The sequence below is a fragment of the Merops nubicus genome, unplaced genomic scaffold, assembly GCF_000691845.1.
Source record: "Merops nubicus isolate BGI_N331 unplaced genomic scaffold, ASM69184v1 scaffold52055, whole genome shotgun sequence".
NCBI classification, from domain to species: Eukaryota; Metazoa; Chordata; class Aves; order Coraciiformes; family Meropidae; genus Merops; species Merops nubicus.
In genome coordinates, this window is record NW_008608668.1 from 1 (window position 1) to 21,048 (window position 21,048).

The window sequence follows — 21,048 nt, forward strand, 5'->3', positions numbered from 1 at the left end:
TCTCGTCGGGCGGCGCCCCCAGCCCGGCACAGGGCTCCGTTGCCCTCCTGGTTATTCGCGTTTTAAACGAAATCGGTTGGTTTTGTGCAGCTCCTTTCTCTGTGAGATTGCTGCTGGCTTCCCGTGGCGTGTGTACGTCTGTATGGATGTGTGTGTGTGCGTGCGTCTGCCGGTGCTCGACACGGAGATAAAAAAGGACTTCGAAGCCAAAATACTCTTATCTTTAATGTTTGGGAATGGATTGTACAGGAGAAAGCTGTTCTTCGTGTTCCTGGTTACTAAAAGGTGGTTTATGGCAAGGATAAGGTACAGTCTAATGTTGGCTGCATTTTACCAAGATGTAAGGTCTAAATTGTGCTTGTCTTTTGTCTGTAATTCCTCTTTGTGACCTGTTGGGTAGTATCTAATTGCTGCACAATGGCCGTTCTTCCAGAAGTTTTATTTTAAGCTTTATTATACAGAAAAGCTTTAAAAATCGATTACAAAGCACAGTGTATTACCCTTTCTGTTTGCTGGAGGTTTCTCTTTTAGAAACGTGCTTAAGCTTTCTGGCTCCTTCACAGCTTTCCTATATAAGGGTCACCCACATAATGATCTAGTCCTCTCTATCCTGAGCTGTTAGCAGCTTCAGTAACGTTTGGGTGGTGACCGGTGGTGTTGCTGGGTGCTGCCACAGTAGCAGTTACAGAAGTACTCTCTGGAAATATGGAAGGAATGTTGCTCAAAATATTTGTGTTCATGTAAAAATGCAATTAAAATATCCCTGACTTGACATTCTCCTCACGGCCCCTCCTTATTTTTTTATCTGGGGATTTTTTATGTTTCTTTAATAAGGAGGAACCATAACATTTTGTAATCTGAATTCAGCAGTCACTAACCATTTGAACAAAACTGACATACTTGAAGTGACTATGTACAACAGCTTCTGTTAGATTTTATTAGTTGACTGGGTCTATAACTGAAGGTGAGATCTGAATGCCTGGAGAATCATTTGCAAGTTCTATAAACTGTGTTGGGAAATCCTCCTCTTGACTTGCTGTGGGAGGAGGCAGCATTGAATTGCAGCCCAGGCCACATTCTGGCTGCCAGCGTGTGCTGTAATGAGTAGTTCAGGCTCTGTACAGTGATATGTACTGGTTACTCTGCAGACAAGTAAACAGTAATGATGTAATTGAAGAAAAAAAAAAATCTGAATTCCATATTGCATTCTAACTAAAGTTATTGAAACTTAAATGGCAGTAGGCCCTTGACATGAAATATATGGTGTTAAAAGTCCAGAGTGGTTTTCAGAGTGAAGTGCTACTCTGGATACTGGCTTGCTTATTAAAGCAGAGGCCACAGAGGCATTTCTAATAGAAGGGACATTGATCTTATATCAGTTGTCTTGCTGAATGTTATCTTGTTGCATCATTATGCTGGTGTATCAATGTTACTAAAAAAACCCCAAAGTGATACTAAATTGCTGTTAAAATGATAATTTCTAATTCGCAGAAGCTGGATACTTGGTTATATTTCATTGTCTCTGTTTTTATTCCATGTCCTGGTTTTGTGTGTTGAAGCTGGTCTGGTGGGTTATCTGTGAACACTACTGCTTTTTAACTCGTATTTTCAAGTCTCTAAGAAATGTTTGTGAATTTCCTACCTTTTGTTTTTAGAAGATGCAGCTCCTTGGTGATTACAACTTTGACTGTGAGCTGTTTTCATGATCTCCTGGAATTATTGGCTGCCTGCTGCACACAAACAGCTGTAACACTCAGAATTGTGCTCCTGTGTAACGTCCTGATGCTGCTGTTGCTGATGGAGAGAAACAGGACTTGGTAGTTCACTTGGTGGTGAATTATTCAGAAGACAAACTTTACAGGGATCTGGATCGTTTTTACCATGGACTCCTTGTCTGTCCAGCAGGACGTTCAGTTGGAGAACAGAAGCAGTAATGGAGCTCCTAGTAGCTCTGAAGAACTTTTGGATGGTAAAGCCAAGTCAGATTTGCCAGTTACAACGGATGAAATTAACAGTAAGTTAATTCACATGCACCAAATAATTTCCTGGTCTTACGCGGGCTTCTCTACAACTGTCTATTTTGTTGTTCAGCTCATGCTGAAGGACTTTTTTCCTTGAGGTCAGGAATTACTTGTACAGCAGTTTTAAGAAAGTTTGGTAAAGGCCATGGCTCAGTGTATGGGAAAAATGTGTTTTGTTTTGAACCCATTCTTTCAAAACAGAACCAACTGTTAAGTACTATTGGCTGTCAGTTGAGTATGTGCTGCTCAGGGTGTTACTCTATCTTCTGATAGCATTTCCAAGGGTGTATACCTGAAATTCTCTAGAACTAAAAGTTCTGAAATGTTTGTTATAAAGTCATGACTGGAGTACTTTATTCTAGTAAATAAAGTCCAGCCTCATGCACAGAGCAGATGTAGCTTTGAAGCTAGATCAGGTTGCTCAGGGCCTTGTCCTGTTGAATTCTGAAAACCTCCAGAGATGGAGGTTCAACAGCCTTTCTGTCCATTCCAGTATTTAACCGTTTTCATTGCGAAAATCTTTTCCTTGTATTGAATTGAAATCTCCATGTTTCCACTGCAGGTATCTGGGAGTGTGTTGGTACATGAGGATATGGCAGTAGGTGGGTGGAGGGAGTGTTTATGTTGCGGCTGTGTAGATACACAGAAGTGTGCAGGTTACTTACGTCAAAGGAGGTGACCACAAGTTGTTAGCCTTCCACCCTTCTCCTTTTGTGACTGTGTCACAGGCAAGAAACTGGGGGCTGGAGACTTTGATTTGCATTTTTTACACTGCCTGTTATCAGACTGGCAGAGTGTAGTTATATGATGATTTGTTTATCTTTTATGAAGTTGGAGATCACGTGTTGCTGTCTTCTGTGTTGGACATTGTTCAGCTGAATTGTGGCTTACAAATACATAGTGTGCCTTTCTACTGTTTTCTGTCTCATTGCATGTCCTCCCCCACTGTTCTAAAAAGACTGCCCTTGTATTGACATTACTGCAATTAAGTGACTTTAATAAAAGATGGTGTTTAGATTCTGAGCTTCTCATGGCCTCAAGAAGTTGCCAGGAAACCATTCCTCCAAAATTTTGCTCCAGCATCTCTTTTGTATATATATATACCACCCACAGTTGTGAATATAAAAAATGTAAATAAAGTATAAACCTGATGCAGTTTCTGAAAGAAGGGCAGAAACAATATTTCTGTATGTGTAAGGCTTCTTATTTTTTGCTTCTTGTGGCTATTCTTAGCACTGACACTGATTTCAAATTTGAGTTTGACAATCTTTTAGTTTAAAAATGCCCTAAACTCTGACTTTGGTTAGCCATTAAAAGGTCCTATCCTCCTTTGCATCCTTGTTGCACCCATCCCTCCCATAGACTCTGCAAGTGTTTCTGTGACCACTTAGTGAACTAAATCAGAGATTTAGCCTGATTTGGGCTAAAACGGCCTGAAAACGTTCTCTGCATGACAAGTAAGATATTAAAAAATGTTTTCATTCAAATCTTAGACAGCTGATGGGTTTTGGCAAACACAGGCTGAAAACTTTTTATCCATATTCAGTTTCCTCTGAGCTCATTCACTGTAAAAACATCTGTGATGGCCTAAGGGAGGATGCACTGTGGGGAACTAATGGTTAGGGGTGGAAATTTTATCTTTCCTTCTTTAAATTACTCCGAAGTGAAAATTGACTGCACTTAAAAGGAAACCTTTTGCTTTCTTCAATACCAGAAGGGAAAACAATTGAAAAGCCTATCTTCCTACCTGTAACTTTTTCCCATATGCCTTATTTAATTTCAGGGTATATTTTAATGTTCACAACATACATGAATTATAGCATCTTTGGTTTTATTTATTTTTTATTTATTTACTTTAGATTTGTTTTGCTTTTAGAAATTTGTAGTGATTCATTATATGGGGGGGAAAAAAGTTTAATAGCAGTATGTTAATAAGCTGGTCTAAATCAGTAACTGAAGTTTTATTGAATTGTTGTGATCAGCTTCCTGGCCACAGAATATTTCTGCATGAGTCTTAGAAACAGTTTTGGGAGGATCTGTTTCTCCGTTCTGGTTGGTTTGGTTTTTTTTTCTTTTACTCGCATTTCTTCTTTGAGTGAACTTTAAAAAACCCAAACTGCTTATTCAAGTCTGTAGCTCTGAGAGGAGGGAAAAATACTCAGAGGAAACTGACAAATACTCTGTGATAATAAATGTTAAATATTTTCAGACATTTTTAAGAAGAAACAATGAAGTCTTCCATATTCTTCCAATAAGTTCTAGTTATTCCAGTGATTCCCCTGGTGTGGGAATGAACAGAAAGTAACTTTTTCAGTACCCTGCTCATTTGGGATCTATAATAATGCATTTAAAGTTAGATACAGAGTTTTGTTGCAAGTAGTCCTCCACCAAGTGAAGTTGTGTGTAAGAAATCCTCTGAATTGTTGAATGGTTTTGAAGATTAATTTTACTTCATGGAAAAGAAAAATTCAGTATTAGGAAGTGGTGATTAAATTGGTATTAAAGTGGTTATTAAATTGCCTTTTAATTGCTAGGTTTAGTCATTTGATACATGTGAGCTTTGCTGCTGTACTTTTGATGAAGATGTCATATTTTAAAAAAATTAAACTTGGTTTAAAATTGCCAAACTGTGCTTGGCCCAGGCTGGAAGCTGGGATGGTGGATGCTTTCTCCCCAGTGTCCAGCAGCATACCAAATAGCTGAATCATTCACCACAGCCCCAGGGTTTCTGGGTCTTATATGTAGTAGGTGCCACTCAGTGTGGCACAGATCATGTTACTTACACATGATGTTTCATGCTTCTAAACCTCCTAAGCTCTAAAACCCCCGTGTGTTTTGAAGGTAGCTTGTGATCACTTTTGAGCTCCTCCTTGAAGGTGACCTAGTAAAGCCAATGAAAGGTGGTACTTTGTTTTGAATGAAGAGTCAAAAGTCCTTTTACAAAATTTCTCCTGAGAGTTACTGTTATTAACAATTTCCATATTCTGACAGTCTGAAGGCAGTAGTGGTAGCACTGTATTTGGGTGGAGGTGTGAAGATAAATGAGGTGGCTTGAAGTATAGCTCAGTGAAACTTTCTTTTCCAGCTACCAGTATTAATATCAATGAAGTGCCAAATGAAGAGGGAAGTCTGGAGATAAACAGCAAAATGGATGCCTGCCAGAATGGGCCAGAGTCACTCTTCCCTGACTCTCCTGTATCTTTTGACCCCGCCGACAATGCACAGGGTCAGGAGTCGTCTCCAGGTGTGACTGGTTTCCATGACAGCCTAAGGAAGTCTCAGGGAACTAGTGCTGAGGGCATAGTTCTTAGAAAAGAAGCTTTGCAGTCTCTCAAACTAAGTCTTCCCATGCAAGAAACTGAATTGTGTAAGCATCTGTTTATGGTGGTGCCCCTGCTTTCTCTTGCTGCATAAAGCTTTATACTTGAGTCTGGCTCTAGAATCCTGTAACATCATTTAAGCTTGGACTAAACTTCATTTCTGCAGTAAGCTTTTACTTTGAACTACAATTAATTTTCTTTTTGTAAACCACCCTCTGCTGCAGCTAAGGTACATGCCTTACTGTTTAAAAATTGTTCTTATGCTGGAGGGGTATTTATGCTTTCTGGGGCTGAAGCTACTCTAATCCTTTTGATTATTAAGAGTGACAGGTGGCATTAAGAAGAAAAAAAAAAAAAAAAACAAAACCAAAACAACAAAAACCAAAACAGAACCAGGTTATGTTAAGTCTTAAAGAGCGGAAGATAAGAGCAATAAAGGGGAGAGAAAGGGGAAGCTTTTACAGTGAAGTGTCTAATGCTGCAGGAGTTTTCTGAAATAATGATTTGAAAAAAATGGGAAAGGTTTAGTGCAAGTTAACAAAAAGAAAGGAACTGTATCTAGGGAATATCTTTCTCTGATCTGTAGGGAATGAGTGGACTGCGTGGTCTTGCTTAGTTTTATCATTTTAGTACTGTCAGAAATACAGGACAGGTGAGATTAAGTGACAGTGACAGTTTTGTTCTTGCAGTATAGTATCATATACATAGAAGAACTACAGCTTTTGCACACTGAGCAATGTCAACACACAGGCTTTTATCAATACTTACATAAGTGTGTTAGAAGAGGGTATTCTGAGGTGCATGCCAATGGGCTTTCCTTGCGTTCCTTGCTTAAGCATGAAGCATGTTGCTGATGGTGGAAGGGGCTTTTTCCTTTTGCTTCAGTTTTGCTTGTGTTGGAATTTTCTGTTTGTCTGTAAAGGCACTTTTCATTTACAGGCTCAGTGGAGTCTTCACTCCCATTGGAGAGAGAAGAGCAAATAAGACTTCAGGCAAGAAGACGGTTAGAAGAACAGCTCAAGCAATACAGAGTGAAGAGACATCAAGAAAGAGTGAGTACCACACAACAGATCTTCTAGATTCAGTATGGTGTTGAGAAGCTTGAAAACACTAATTTCTCTGTGGTGTAAATGACTGTTTTCTCTGCTTTAAATGTTCATTAGTTTTCTCTAATGTGAAAAAGCATTTTTTTTTTATTCTGGGTATGCAAAATTTTTCTCTGTTACCTTGTCAGTAACATATCCTTTTGTGCTACTTAAAATGGGGTTGGAGGGGAACCTAGCCCCAAATTAATCTAAATGTTCAATTTTTCCTGCATTTTTCAGTTAGGCTTTGATCACTTTCAACCTGTGTATAGTGAGCCTTGACAGGGTTGATTGCTAATGTAATTTACCTTGTTTATGAAATTATGCATATGTTTAAATAAGGTAAAAGTGTAGAGCTTTATGTATTAAGTTCTACAACAAAATAAGTCTTTGATGCTGGTTCAAATGCAGTATTCTGGAACTTACTGTTGACTGTCTACTTCTTTTAGTTGAATCAGTCTACATCTAAAAACCGTCCCTCCAGCACCCTAGATCCTGAGCTGATGTTAAATCCAGAAATCTTGCCAAGAGCTAGCACTGTAGCAATGACAAAGGAATACTCCTTTTTGCGGACCAGTGTCCCAAGGGGGCCAAAACTGGGTAGCTTGGGACTTCCAGCATCCTCAAAAGAGAGAAGAAGTTCAAAATCTAAGTCCAGTAAGATCCGGTCCTTGGCTGACTACAGAACAGAAGATCCAGACTCTGGAAATGCTGCCGGGAATTTTGTGGCTACTGATCTACCTGGTGGCACTCTGAAGCAAAGCAGAAGTGGTCCAACATCAGTGGTTTCTGAGATTAGTTTACCCTCTGACATGGATGATCGAATAGAGAATTCCTCCCTGGCAGGAGATAGCATTTCAGAGATTGATGGGAGTGAAGTGGGAGTGAGGCTGGATGGAAATGAGAGCGACAGCTCTACCTACAGCAGCGTGTCAGGAAAAGGGCTCTATAACAGTTTACAGAATACAGAAGGGAGACAGGGTATCCCATATACAATAAACGGTCAGAAGATACATCCTGATGCAATGGGGCAATTTCCTTCCATCAGTGAGGTGCTGCAGGCTGCAGCAGTGGAGCATCAAGCCCAAGAGCAAGAAGTTAATGGTGAAGTCCGGAGTAGGAGAGACAGTATTTCTAGCAGGTAAGAAAGATCGCCGTACAGTGAAGCTGTTATTAGGCATTAGACTTTCTTGGAACAGGCAGCCTATTCATCTTACCTTCTGCTAACTTTGGATCCACTTTAAACTTACATTCAGTGGGATCAAATCTGTTACTAACTTAGAGATTCTAAAAGAAACTGAAAGGTCACTTCACTTGAGTACCGATTTACCAAGTGTATCAGAGGGTATTTTTGCCACTGACAGTGTGCTTTAAACATACTGCCAGCAGTTGCTTCTCTCTGTGTTTACTTGTGAAGTGGGCATTGGCACTGAATCACTGATGTGGCACTGGGCTTTAAAGTCTGAAAGTGTAGGCTTAACTGACTCAGTGATATTTATTTTCGTCCTTTTACTGATCTACGCACATACCTTTCAGACCTTAAACAGTTATGAAATGCCAAGAGTCTTGTCTGAGATACTCTTACTTTTTTCAGCCCTTTCAGATGAGATTTTCTTAGTCTTACAAGCTTATGTGTATATGTTAGGTATTAAACTGGGTGAATTGGCAAGCAAGTGGATGACTGGTGATGCCCTTAACAATGCAGTTGTGTTTTTTATCAGTTGTCTGCAGATGTATGTTTTATACATGTTAACTTTGAAGTTATAATTTGTTTCCTTCAGTGGAATAAAGCATAATGCCTGAGACATTCAGGTAAAATCAGTTGTCAGCAGTTATTCCAGCTTAGACTTAACTCTTACAGTAATGAGAGAAAGCTCTTTTACTTTAGACTCCTTGACTGTACATCAGGGAAGGAGCATAAGGAATCCCTTATATCAAATACCTGTTCGTCCTTCTTTTGTGGCAGCTGTTGGTATTTCTCGGGCACTTTCCTGTTAAAGCAGACCATAGCAAACAATAGTTGTGGAGGTTTTGTGTTCCCATTATGTCCATTTGTCTGCTTATAATGGGACATGCAGATACAGAATATAATAAAGTCAACCATTGCACTTCTGTAAAATAATAAATATATGCATGGCACATTCTAGTTGCTGCAAGTATAGAAACTAATGCATGAAAACTTAGCGTGAATATTATTTCTTTATCTATGTAGACAAAGGTGTTTTCTCTTATTCTGGATCCATCATAAAGCCAGAAAAGGTCCTAAATTCTAGGTTACATGTGGAGTCTGATTTTCTCTTAATTTCAGCTTTACTTTTCTTCAACTAGGTGAGTGTTGTTTTCTAACCCTGTGACTGTGTATGTGCTGTCTCTGCTCCAGTGTTTCTATGGAAAGCTCTATCGCAGGAACGCATGACGACATGTTACAGGTTCTGAAGGAGAAGATGAGACTTGAAGGGCAACTAGAAGCACTCTCAGTAGAAGCTAATCAGGTAGAAAATTAATTTGATTTTCTGTCTTTAGCAAATTATGTTAACATATTAATTAATTTTCAAGAGCTTCCTACTCATCGCTTGTGGGAATTGCGTTCTGTAAAAACATTGCTGACTAAGGTACTTTACAAGGTAAATGCTGTGGAGGGTTGGCCTTGGCTGGACACCAGGTGCACACCAAAGCCATTCTATCACTCCTCCTCCTCAGCTGGACAGGGGAGAGGAAAAAAAAAAATATAATGTTGGGTTGAGATAATGGCAGGGAGATCACTTGCAATTAGCATCGTAAGCAAAGCAGACTTGACTTGGGGAATTATTTTTTTTTTTTTACAAGCAAGTGGTCTTTGCCTTAGCAAAGCTGTTTTGCTCAGCATCTTCTTTAGCCAGCCATTAATGTATTTTCTTTTAAGACATGTATTTTGATTTTATGGACATGTTCAGGCTCTCAAAGAGAAGACTGAGCTACAAGCCCAACTTGCAGCTTTGAACATGAAGCTTCAGGCGCAGATGGAGCACAGCCAAAACAGCCAACAGAAGCAGGAATCTCTTAGCTCAGAAGTGGCCACATTAAAGCAGTCTTGCTGGGATCTGGAACGAGCGATGGCTGACCTGCAACATACCTTGGAAGCAAAGAATGCTAGTTTGGCTTCTTCAAATAATGATTTGCAGTTAGCAGAGGAACAAAACAAAGACGCCTGCTGAAAGTTGAAGAGATGCAAAAAAACGTTCTCACCAGAGACAGCACAGGTGGGGTGGTGTAAATGTCAATCTTTAAACTTTGTTGTTCCGTAAATAATTTTATTTCAACATAATTCTGAAGTCCAGGAAGAAGGAATTCTAATTTGTGCTTCGTTGATGTCATACTAATGAAATGGTCTGAATTTTAAGATGATTGGTTTTTATTTTGTGTCACAGAAGTGCCACTGTTGGCAAGATGCCACTGCCAGGTTGTAGAGGAAGGCATAAATATTTAGTCTAGTAACTGTTTGACAGTGGACTAACAGTTTTTAGAAAATAGTACAAATATTGGTTTGTAATGATGAGTGTACATGACAGGATACCTGCTTCCTGATTTTTAATTAATTCATGTTTTCTGCCTTTAAGGAACTATGAATACTTATAGAAGTGATTAATTAATATTATTCTGCTTCTGACCTGGTACTTTGGATTCTTGCAATTCCCCTCACTTGTGCAGGAAAAGCCAGTCTTTATGTAATTGGGCATATATGTTTTTGCTCAAAAAGAAAGGGAAAAAAAAAGTAAAATAAAAAGCTATGAATTTAGCAATAATCCTTGAAAAATGTGTCAATAAAAATAGAACAATGGAGTGCAGTGGCCCAAGTTTTTTATTTTTCTTTTTGTAGTTCATGATCTGCGACAGCAGTTGGCTTCCTTACAGAGCCAACTTCAGAAGGTGCAGTTGGAACGGACCACACTGACCAATAAGCTAAAGGCCTCTGAAACAGAAATCACATCTCTCCAGAATGTGCGGCAGTGGTACCAGCAGCAGCTTGTACTAGCACAGGAGGCTCGTGTCAGGCTGCAGAGTGAGATGGCCAATATACAGGTATTATGGATTGCTTGCATGTGTGAGGATTGAGACTCTGTTCCTTTTTTATGTTAGTTTTATCCAGAGGACACTGTTTATGTGCTTGGACAAGGGAGCTGGTCTCACTCGTGTGTGCTCCAGGTGGAGAGCAAGGGGGGATGGTGTTTTATTTTTCATTATGAGGTGTTAGTTCACATTAATGCTGAGGTATAAATTTAACCAAAGCACTTGCTTTCTGTGAGTGAAGACCTGTGGTGCAATGAAAATAGTAGCTGAGCTAAGGCACAGATAAGATTCAGTGTGATTTCCTTCCACTTGCCCCCCCCGAACCTCTTAGATTTTTTGGCCAGGTTTTGACTGTTGGTATTAATTTGTGAATTTCTTCCCCCTCCACCCTTCATTCAGGCTGGGCAAATGACTCAAGCAGGTATGTTGGAACATCTCAAACTAGAGAATGTGACGCTGTCTCAGCAGCTGACTGAAACCCAGCACAGATCTATTAAAGAAAAGGAACGTATTGCAGCACAGCTGCAGAACATTGAGGTATGGTTCTAGGTGGTCTTCATGAACTATGTCCTGCCCAGGTTGTTTGTTTAGGTTTTGCAAACTCAAGGCTATTCTGGCAAAGTAACATAGAATTCTTATGAGTTAATTCAAATGCTGCATTATAAAACCAATAAATATTTCAAAGTAAATACATTTGCAAGATACTTTGAAGAGTAAGAGGGAACAAGGCCATGTTTCCCACCCCAAAGTAATAATTGCATTTTTCAGCTCTGGTATTTGTTTTTAATTGAATTTTAAGGATGGATGTGAATTTTCTCCTTTCCCCATTCATGAACCTTTTTGGGAGAAAACTCAATTGGAAGTTAAACTAAGTCAGTAAACTGCATCTTATGTGTGTGAAGTTGCTCAGTACACAGGTTTCTCCTTCCTGCCCTCCAGTAAGAAAAGATGGGTAAAACCTGAAGTGCAGTGCACTCACTCTGAAAGCACTTAAACCCTTAGATCCCACTGAGTTTCAGTGACATTCCTCCTAAGTGTCAAAGGGCAGTAAAGCAGCAGCTTAGTGGAAACATCCCATCTCCACTGTTAGCAGTGGTTGTGTAAATGACAGGAGTTGCTATTCCACAGTGTAGCCACAGGATCCAAGGAATCTCTGGTTTCAGAATTTTTTCTAAACAGTTTAATTTTAAGAAAAATCTGTCTTGTTTCATCGATTTAGAAAAGGTTTGGTATTTAAGAGGAATCCTGATTGTCATAAATGTGCAAGATGCTTACGATTGTTCTAAAGTGTCAAGTAATGTGAATGGGTGAGTTCAGTAAAGATATACGGGTATGTAAGGCAGACATCAGAATTGGTTTTGTGTTTTTTTTTCTCTAGAAATTTTATTGATAATTTACCCTTTTCTTCCCAACCCCCATCCCCCAGTGCAATTGTAGAAGCTGATTCCTTTCTTTTTTCTGTGCAGGCTGACATGTTAGATCAAGAAGCTGCCTTCATGCAGATCCAGGAGGCTAAAACCATGGTGGAAGAAGACTTGCAGAGAAAACTAGAGGAGTTTGAGGATGAAAAAGAACAGCTTCAGAAAATGGCTGATTCTGCAGCAACATTGGAGCAAGAATTGGAACAGGTAGACTGTTTGTTAGGTAACTTCCCAGAGGTTGCAAGGGGAATACTTACTTGGCTGAAAAGGAAATAGTAAAATGATACTGAGCTTTAATATTTTTTTTGTTTTAAACCTGCAAAAATGAAGTCCATACCAAACTCACTCTGTGCCAGGTGAAGAGGCTTCCTCTTTTTCAGCCATCACAATAACAGTATCTTTATTTTTATTTTTTTTAATTTCAGGATTACTATCATATATTTATTTATTTATTTATTTATTTTAGTGACTTCAGTATGTGATTAAGTATAGACAAGAAGCATAGATCCATGTTCAAGTTGATGTTGGTAGTCAGTATATCATTATATACACTTAAGGCATAATAAATCTGTACTTCCCTACAGAGTCCCACTTTAACCTTGTAACATTACAAAGGCAGCATGTCAAAGGCTGGAAGGAGATGAAGTATGTGATAGCTGAATATTCTATTCCATATTATTGTATGGCATTGTCTGTAATAACACTGAATAACACGGCAGTATATCTACCGTGGACATGTTTTTCAAAGAAAATTTAGAGTACTGTGAATCTTACTTGAGAACATTTTAGGTTTGTCATTGTGGTCATTGCTTAGATTACAGATGCTGCAGAATGCAATCAATGCAATTAATAGAGCAAACAAAAGAAGTGGCCTAGGAAAGTTAAATTTTTTTTTTTTCACCTTCTGCTTTTTTCTTCTAGAAGCTAAAATATTAGTTAAAATATTTTGTTTTGATTGGAGTGAATTTGCAAAGAAAACATTCCTTTTGTATGAATCTTAAAATTCTTCTTCTCAGGTCAAGTTGACTTTGCATCAGCGAGATCTACAGCTTGAATCTTTACAGCAAGAGCACCTAGACCTAATGAAGCAATTCACTCTGATCCAAGAGACATTGCACACCAAAGAGCAGTCCCTGGATGACCTGCAGACACAGTATGATGAACTGAAGGCCAGACTAGAAGAGTTCCAAAGTGATGCTACTTCTAAAGATGACATGATCCAATATTTGCAGAATGAGAAGATTGTCTTGGAAGTAGCTCTGCAGGCAGCTAAAGCAAACAAAGAGCAACTTGATGAAGGAGCAGTACGCCTTGGAGAAGATGCAGAAGTAACATCAGAAATTTTGGAACAACTAAGGCAAGAAATGGCCATCAAGTCAAGCCAGGTAACAAACCCCTAAAAGTATCATATTTAAAGTAGCAGTTGCCAGGAAGTACAGATGCTATCACTACTTGAAATAATGTAGAATATGATGTTTGGCATGTCAAGCAGCATGTTTGCTTTTTTCCCCCCCTCTGGCAGGTAGAAAATCTGCAACAAGAAAATGCCAGCCTTAAAAAGCAGGTTCAAAAAGTGAAGGAACAGTTCCTACAGCAGAAGGTAAGCAAAAGCTTAGTTCAAAGAAATAAAACCAAGGCATAGAGTTGTTTGTTTGTTTTTACAGTGAAGGCATGTACTTTTGAGGGGTTTATGAGGATTCTTGAATCAATTCTCTGTATCAAAGAACTTTGTGACATAATTATACCGTTTCTGTATTTCGTGCAGGTGAGATTTTATCTGTAACTAATGTAAAAGCAGATCCACCAGCTTCTGTTGTACTTCAGGGAGTTTGCCAAATGACCTGCCATATGAAATCTCTTTCTGCTTTTGTTGATGCTAGGTTTGCTTTTGCAAAAGCACTCCTGAAAATCTAAGAGTCATCATTTTCCTGCAGCTTTGAAAAATGGTAGTTGCTTTGGTAATTAAATTGCTGCTGATACATGGTTGTGTTTGATATCTGAGCTTACATAAAAGTCTTTGAACCAGAGTAAATATGTTACAGAAGATGAGTCTGGTTTGTATTAACACATCCCCTACACACCACCTAAACTAAAAGAATATTAGTAAATACTTCATAGCAAATTACTCTTAAGTTCAGGAAGTAGTAACAGAGGTGACGTTGTCCTCTTGAAACCCTTGTACTCAAGGTGATGGTGGAAGCTTATCGAAGAGATGCAAGTTCTAAGGACCAGCTGATCAGCGAATTGAAAGCTACAAAGAAGCGGCTGGACTCAGAAGTGAAAGAGTTAAAACGAGAGCTACAGAAAAGTCAAGCTGAAAGACGGTCCCTTGAATCTGAGCATTCAAAACTACAGAAGGAAGTATCTCAGGTTCACCAGCAGATGGTGGAAATAGAAAATCAGCTTCAGTCTGTGCAGAAAGAACGAGATGATATGGAAGCACGTCTACAGGTAAGGAAGGTGTAAAGCTTTGGAGTTGGAGGGTGTTTCATCCAGGATATTCTATTTCTATTACTTTTTTTTAATTCTTTTTCTTGGTTACATATTCATTATTATCTATACATTTGAGAATATACCTACCAAAATTCTGTAAATTCATAAATATCTCCTGTAAGTAAGCGGGGAGACAGACACTACAGGAGTGGCAGAGGTGTGATGTGGAAGCAGTTTCCTTGGTCCCAAAGTGAACTCCATCTGAAAGCAAAGACCAAACTAGAACTCTGTTCATGCATGGTATGGTGGTGACCATGGAGGGAAGAATTAAAAAGGAAATAAAAGTGAAAGAGAAAGGAGATGAGAACCTTGGAACAATTTCTTTTTAGAGGTGGAAGTAATTTTGAAATTTTATGCTTATTCTTTTATAGTCCAACATACAGCACACATGCTCTTGTTTTTATTCTTATGGGTACTTTTTTCCTTCCTTTTAAGTCTTTGCAGTTTGATAAGGAACAAATGACATCTCTTGCTGAGGCAAACCAGGTATTAAAGCAACAAGTAGAACAAATGCAAGAAGAAGCAAAAAAGTAAGTGTGGTTTCATCACAGACAAGAGCTACAGCATTTGTTTCTCATATTCACCTGTATAGCAACCCCTCTCTTCCTGTTCTTTACTCTTTCCTTTGAGAAATTTAAACGGAGCATCACAGAGTGTCATAGTCACATCCATGACAAAGTGTTGGTTGTGTGCTACCCAAGAGCTACAGCTTCTCCACAGATTCACTTTCGCTTTTTACCGTCTGCCACACAAAATACTTACTGGAGCTAATCCTAATTTCCATTCACTGAGTTTTAGCCTTGATTGGCTAGGATGTTAGCATGAATCAGAACCATTTTTTTTTTTTTTTTTTTTTTTTTTTCTTTTTCCCCCCCCCCCTGCCTTGTGAACACAGGGGTTTTATGATACCTGGTATATCCACCAAGGAACTCACTCTAAATTCTGTGTTATTTTAGAGAGAGTAGCATATATTCCTTCATATGGGAGTTTAAATAATTCTAGCAAAGACCTCTTAATTACCATAAGTATTTTCTTAGACTGTTATCAAGGTCTTTTTTTTCAAGGTATTGTCATGCAAAGGACCACATTGTGCCTTAATAGCCTGATAGCTTTCTCTGCTGAGATGGGTGACTCTGAGACAAGGGGAGAGAAGTGGATGTTGGGTTTTGTTTGGCCATGTGAAAATTAATCTTTTAGGACTGTTTTCAGGCAGGTTTTGTTTTTACCTGATGTTTGTTTTTTCTTTTCACTCCAGAGCCATTACTGAGCAGAAACAGAAAATGAAGCGTCTGGGGTCGGATCTGACAAGTGCTCAGAAAGAGATGAAAGCAAAGCATAAAGCCTATGAGAATGCAGTCGGCATCCTCAGTCGTCGGCTCCAGGAATCTCTCACTGCGAAGGAATCTGCTGAAGCAGAGCTGAGCAAACTAAAAGCACAAATCACTGATGGTGGAAGCAACCAGATTGCTCAAGTATGTGATGTCTTTTAATATTGTTAGTACAAAGATAGAGCAAAATAAATTTATAAAATAATGAATAATTAAACTAATCAAAATATGAATTATTAAACACAAGTCTTGAATTATGATTTTACTCTGAAGTGATGAAAATATTTAGAATATAAATCTTGATAAGACACAGAGTTAGTGTTCTGAACACTGAAAATTTCCTTAACTATGTTTGAGAGAGGTTATTTGGCAGGCCTTGGTTTGGTTGGTGGTGTTTATGTTTTTGGGTTTTTTTAAATTTTAGTTGTCTTTCAGGTTATTAATTGTAATGCAAGTTCAAAAGGATGATCAGCCTTAGTGCTAAGTTTCCTGATGAATTTTTACTGTTTGGGTTTTATGCATTGGGTTTTTTTGAAGAGCTCAGCATCTGAAGATTTTCTGAAATTCTAACTCTTCCTGCTTTTTTTTCATTGACAATTAAAAGTTCTTTAGGGTAGCCAAAACTTACTAATATATATTATACTTGCAATAAGAAAATTAATTTAATGGAGGAAGCTCCAGTTCTTTGAACCAATGGACCAATACATCAAATATTCTTAACAGCATTAGCCAGGTACAAGAGTGGAAAGCCCTGAGCAAGATTTTTACCTAGCTCCTCATATAGTATTTGCTTGAGAGGTAGGCTTTTTAACAAAAACAAAATTACTCCTATAAATGGGTGATACATTAATTCTGCTTGTGATACCTTTATCTTTAGGAAAGGATTCAAGCTCTGGAGACAGAATTACAAGCTGTTAGCAGCAGCAAGTTGATGCTGGAAAAAGAGCTGCAAGAAGTGATTTCACTTACCAGCCAGGAGCTTGAAGAATACAGAGAGAAAGTACTGGAACTTGAGGATGAGGTGATTGCTTGAATTTGCGTGGTACATGAGAAGGTGACAGTAAAAAGTGCCTGAGAGGAAGAAATTTTAGTACCATAATTTTAGTCCAACAGTGCACAAAGTCTTCCAAAGGAAGCATGGTGTCAGTGACACTTGCTAATTTTGCTGCCCTGTGCTGGTTCTTCATGGTTTCATGAATCATTGTCCTATAGGGAAAAAGAAGATGAGAGAGAAAAGTAGTTCCTATATTAGATACTGGCTGTGTCAGGTCATGAGATGGTGAGGACACATGAATCATTATCTTTTGAAACTATCTGGAGTCACGGATGCTCAGTGATTCCGAGGGCATGGTGGTGGTATTCGGCTGTAGAGTTGCATAAAAAAACCCTGTGGATCAGCTACTCTTGATCTGCACCTGAACAGTACTGGATTCTAGCAAGCATCTTAGTCTTCCAAAAGGAAAAAATACCTAATTGTGCTTATTTTGAAGTGCTTGTTTAAAAAAGAAAAATAGAAAGAAATCCAGTTCTGGGAAGGTGAAACGTTTAATGAGTTTAGCTCACAATTTTTTGTGGTAGTAATCTGCAGTTGTTTGTTTTTTTTTTTGTTTGGGATTTTGTTTGTTTGGCTATAGCTTCAGGAATCCAGGGGCTTCAGGAGGAAGATAAAACGTTTAGAAGAAATGAATAAGAAGTTGGCCCTTGAACTGGAGCATGAACGTGGAAAACTTACAGGTCTTAGTCAGTCGAACGCTGCGTTGCGGGAGCACAACAATATCCTTGAAACAGCATTAGCAAAAAGAGAGGCAGACTTGGTACAACTGAATCTACAGGTATTTGACCTTTTGATACAGTATCCTAAGAAAGGAGTTGGATCATATTTTCTGACAACAGGACCTAGACATCTTTGCTCATGTGATAGGAAGTTGGTGCATTTTCTCCAGTTCTGTCTTCCATGTCTAGCAGTACTATAGGGGGTTAAACAAGAAATCAGAAATGAGCCTTGCACTAAACTGAGCTGTTTCTTTTGGAAAAAAACAAATGACGATAAAATATTTGCAATAGTGAAGATGTGGCTCCCCTAAGTTACTTGGAATGTACAAACTATTACCTATGGATTCATCGAGATGTATTACTATTGGAATAAAAATAATTTATTTGTGGGGTAGAAGCAAATGGGAATCTAGGCAATGAGCTGTCATTTAACCACAGCTGCCTTTAAGGTTGAAGGGTACCAACAAGGAAAGAGTTACCAGTGACAGCAGGAGGAATTTTGCAATCCCTGCGTTGACTTGTGTTTGTACTTCCTCTGGTGGCATTTCTGGTCTTTCAGTGAGCCCACAAAAAATGTACATTTGTTTTTTGTGGTGTGATACAGGTTCAGGCTGTCCTAAAGCGAAAAGAGGAAGAGGATCAGCAAATGCAACAACTTATTCAAGCTTTACAGGCTTCCTTAGAGAAAGAAAAGTCAAAAGTTAAAGAACTTAAAAAGCAGGTAATGGTTAATCTTTTGTTTTATTTACTTAAAAGGTGCTAAGTATACTAATCAACTATCAGAAATGTTCTGCTGAGGCTTGTAATGCATGGGGCATGTCTGGAAGTGGTGATGTCATCCAAAAATTCACAGTGAAGAAGCAGCCTGGCAAGCATGCTTCTTCCATGATATATAGTTGTTAACTGCCATTAGTGTTAATAAGGATAACAACACTAATAAGAATTTGTTTAGACAAAAAGAGACATGTTAACAGCTGCACAACTCCCTTCTTGATGTGTTTTGTGCCTGTTTAGTCTACCTGCCTTTATGATTCACCTACTGTGAACAAAAAACAAAGAAAAATGACAGTTTTTTCTCTTGTAGGAAGCAGCAGCCAAGGCAGATGCAGCACATAACCGCCGTCATTACAGAGCTGCTGTGCTGGAGCTCACTGAAATCAAGAAAGAGCTACATGCCAAAGAACTGCTTGTCCAAGCCCTTCAGGTCGAAGTGGACAAACTGCAGTAAGTAAATGTCCAAGCTTAGAGAACAGTAAATAAAAGAAATTCTCTGAAAAAGACACTTCAGTGAAGTTTTGGGTTTGCCACTCTGAAGTGGATTATGTTGAAATGTGCCCAAGCTGAGCCTGACCATAAGATGCATGTTTGGACTCTAGGTGATAAGTTGCCTAGTAATTCAGTTAGACCTGAAGTGCACTGTATTTAGGCTTCACCATCTGCTTTTTTTACAGTTTCAACACAAATCTCTACTGTTTAACATCGCTAGTAAGGATTAACACTTCATATGCTATTCTTTCTTTCACGTCCCTGAGACACTACATGGAGGATGAATTTGATTGTTGAATATATTCCACAGTATTTTCAAATTAAATTTGTTTTCTTGTATAGAAGGTATTTTCTTAAATAATAAGATATTATCAGACCTACATGAGAAGGGATATGAGTTTAACCCTGTTTATCCTAAAACAAAAGCAAATGGTTGACAGGCTTTGTGTGTGTGTGGTTTTTTTTTTGTTGTTGTTTAGTTTTTTTTAACTGCATAATTACTGTTTGTAACTGGGCTGTTACTAAGGCTCAGAGCTTATTTTTCTTTTCCCCCCCAGTATTTAATGATATATTCGTGCATCTGTCTCATATAATACCTTATTGCGATTTAAATCTTACTGTGAATATGCTGGCAAAGCCTTCAGTCAGAGCTATAACTAATCTGGTTCTGCGCATTGTCATGTCGTTTATGGTTACATAGCTAACTCAGTGAGGTACTTGTTTTAAATGACAGATTGAGTAACTGTCTGTTAATCCTCCTGTGCAGGGTAGAGGATGAAAAACATTCCCAGGAAGTATCACAGTTTCAGCAAGAGCTGGCAGAAGCCCGGTCTCAGCTCCAACTTTTGCAGAAGCAGCTGGATGACAAGCTTAGTGAAAAGCCTATAGTAAACCAAGAGGTAAAACCTGCAAATTTACTGATTTTATCCTTATTCATGATGCATTGTAAGACTTAATTTGTTTTTAATCTAGCATTTTTAATTTAGCATTTTTAATGAAGTTTTGCTGGGTTTTCTTAGAACCAGGAAGGGTTCGTGAGACAAAATAATAATATATTTCAGATTTTGTGGTTTGTTGCACTTACAGCTAAATCTAAAGACAATTTCTTTTCCTTTGTTTTTCCCCTGGTAGGTGGAAGACCTCAAGTGGGAAGTAGAACAAAAAGAAAGAGAAATTGAAACACTTAAGCAACAGTTGGATATGAGTGAACAGCGTAGCAACAAGGAGATAGAAGGGATACAAGTTGTCTTGCAGGTAATTTAATCTAGATAGTGGGGATTCTGATGGATAACTGGTATTGCTGTAGGGGGATAATGAAAACATTTTTAATTTTTAAAGGCATACTTAAACTTTAATGAATTAGGAAAGTGTATTTACTCTGTTTTGCAGTGCCTTTACTTTTTCCAGTTTTACTTGATGCTGTTAGCTTCTTCTTTCCCTGACTATATGCCATTAAGTAGGCTACTGAGTTTTTTAAAAATCTTATTTTCTGGTGTTCTGCCAGGGCAAATTGGTGCCAAATAACATTGTTACATGTTGTTTCTTTTTCTGGTTTTCTCTGGAAACTGGAAAAAAAAAGTTATAAAATTTCCAGCCAACTAGTATTTTTATACTGTTTCCCTGTATCATGTTGAGTCTCTTCTTTTTCCATTTAGAATATCAAGGCTGAGTTGGAAATGGTGAGGGAAGACCTGTCAGTGACTCAGAAGGATAAGTTTATGCTGCAGGCTAAAGTGACTGAACTGAAGAACAGCATGAAGTCACTGCTGCAGCAGAACCAGCAGCTGAAGTTGGACCTGAAGCATGGCAAGATGAAGAAGGTACTTAAATAGGAAGAATACATGTTGTACGGTACTGGCAAATACTCTGCTAATGCTTTTAAGTTAAAGTAATGGAAAATCCTCTGCTGTGGGAAACCTGCTTAAAACTCTGAACTGAAATGCCTGCTTGTGATGCAGAATTACTGATGTTCTGATATTTAAATGATAAATACAGAAAGATTTGCATGCAAAAGTAACTGTACTGATCTTGAATGACCACCTTTAGTTTCAGAAATCTTTGTTTAGCATACTATCTTACTTTTCCATTTTGACATATAATAATAAAAAAGGTAGCAATTAAGTAATTGATCATGGCCAAATATAGACTTAATACTGTCTAAATGTTCATGTGTCTATCTTCTCCATACTGTCTAGTTTTTCATCCTTCCCTATTTCAAAAGTGGTTTCTTTGTGCCTTTTCATTCTCTGCTAGTACACTGAAAATGCAGTAATAATGGATTTTTTGCTCTTTCC

At 38.4% G+C, this 21,048-nt stretch overlaps 1 protein-coding gene across 1 annotated transcript in view; it reads left to right on the forward strand.

Moving 5' to 3' along the window:
• The first annotated feature begins 1,881 nt into the window (after positions 1–1,881).
• The window catches only part of LOC103772952 (golgin subfamily A member 3-like), a 21,277-nt gene continuing 2,110 nt past the window's right edge, over positions 1,882–21,048 (forward strand). The window contains 22 exon segments of the mRNA XM_008940297.1: positions 1,882–2,014; positions 5,107–5,265; positions 6,281–6,393; positions 6,876–7,567; positions 8,807–8,918; positions 9,360–9,600; positions 9,603–9,665; positions 10,283–10,485; positions 10,873–11,010; positions 11,940–12,101; positions 12,911–13,279; positions 13,417–13,494; positions 14,082–14,345; positions 14,823–14,917; positions 15,643–15,859; positions 16,593–16,736; positions 17,350–17,547; positions 18,093–18,209; positions 18,573–18,712; positions 19,521–19,653; positions 19,886–20,008; positions 20,410–20,574. Of these exon segments, the coding sequence (XP_008938545.1) occupies positions 1,882–2,014; positions 5,107–5,265; positions 6,281–6,393; positions 6,876–7,567; positions 8,807–8,918; positions 9,360–9,600; positions 9,603–9,665; positions 10,283–10,485; positions 10,873–11,010; positions 11,940–12,101; positions 12,911–13,279; positions 13,417–13,494; positions 14,082–14,345; positions 14,823–14,917; positions 15,643–15,859; positions 16,593–16,736; positions 17,350–17,547; positions 18,093–18,209; positions 18,573–18,712; positions 19,521–19,653; positions 19,886–20,008; positions 20,410–20,574 (4,059 nt within the window).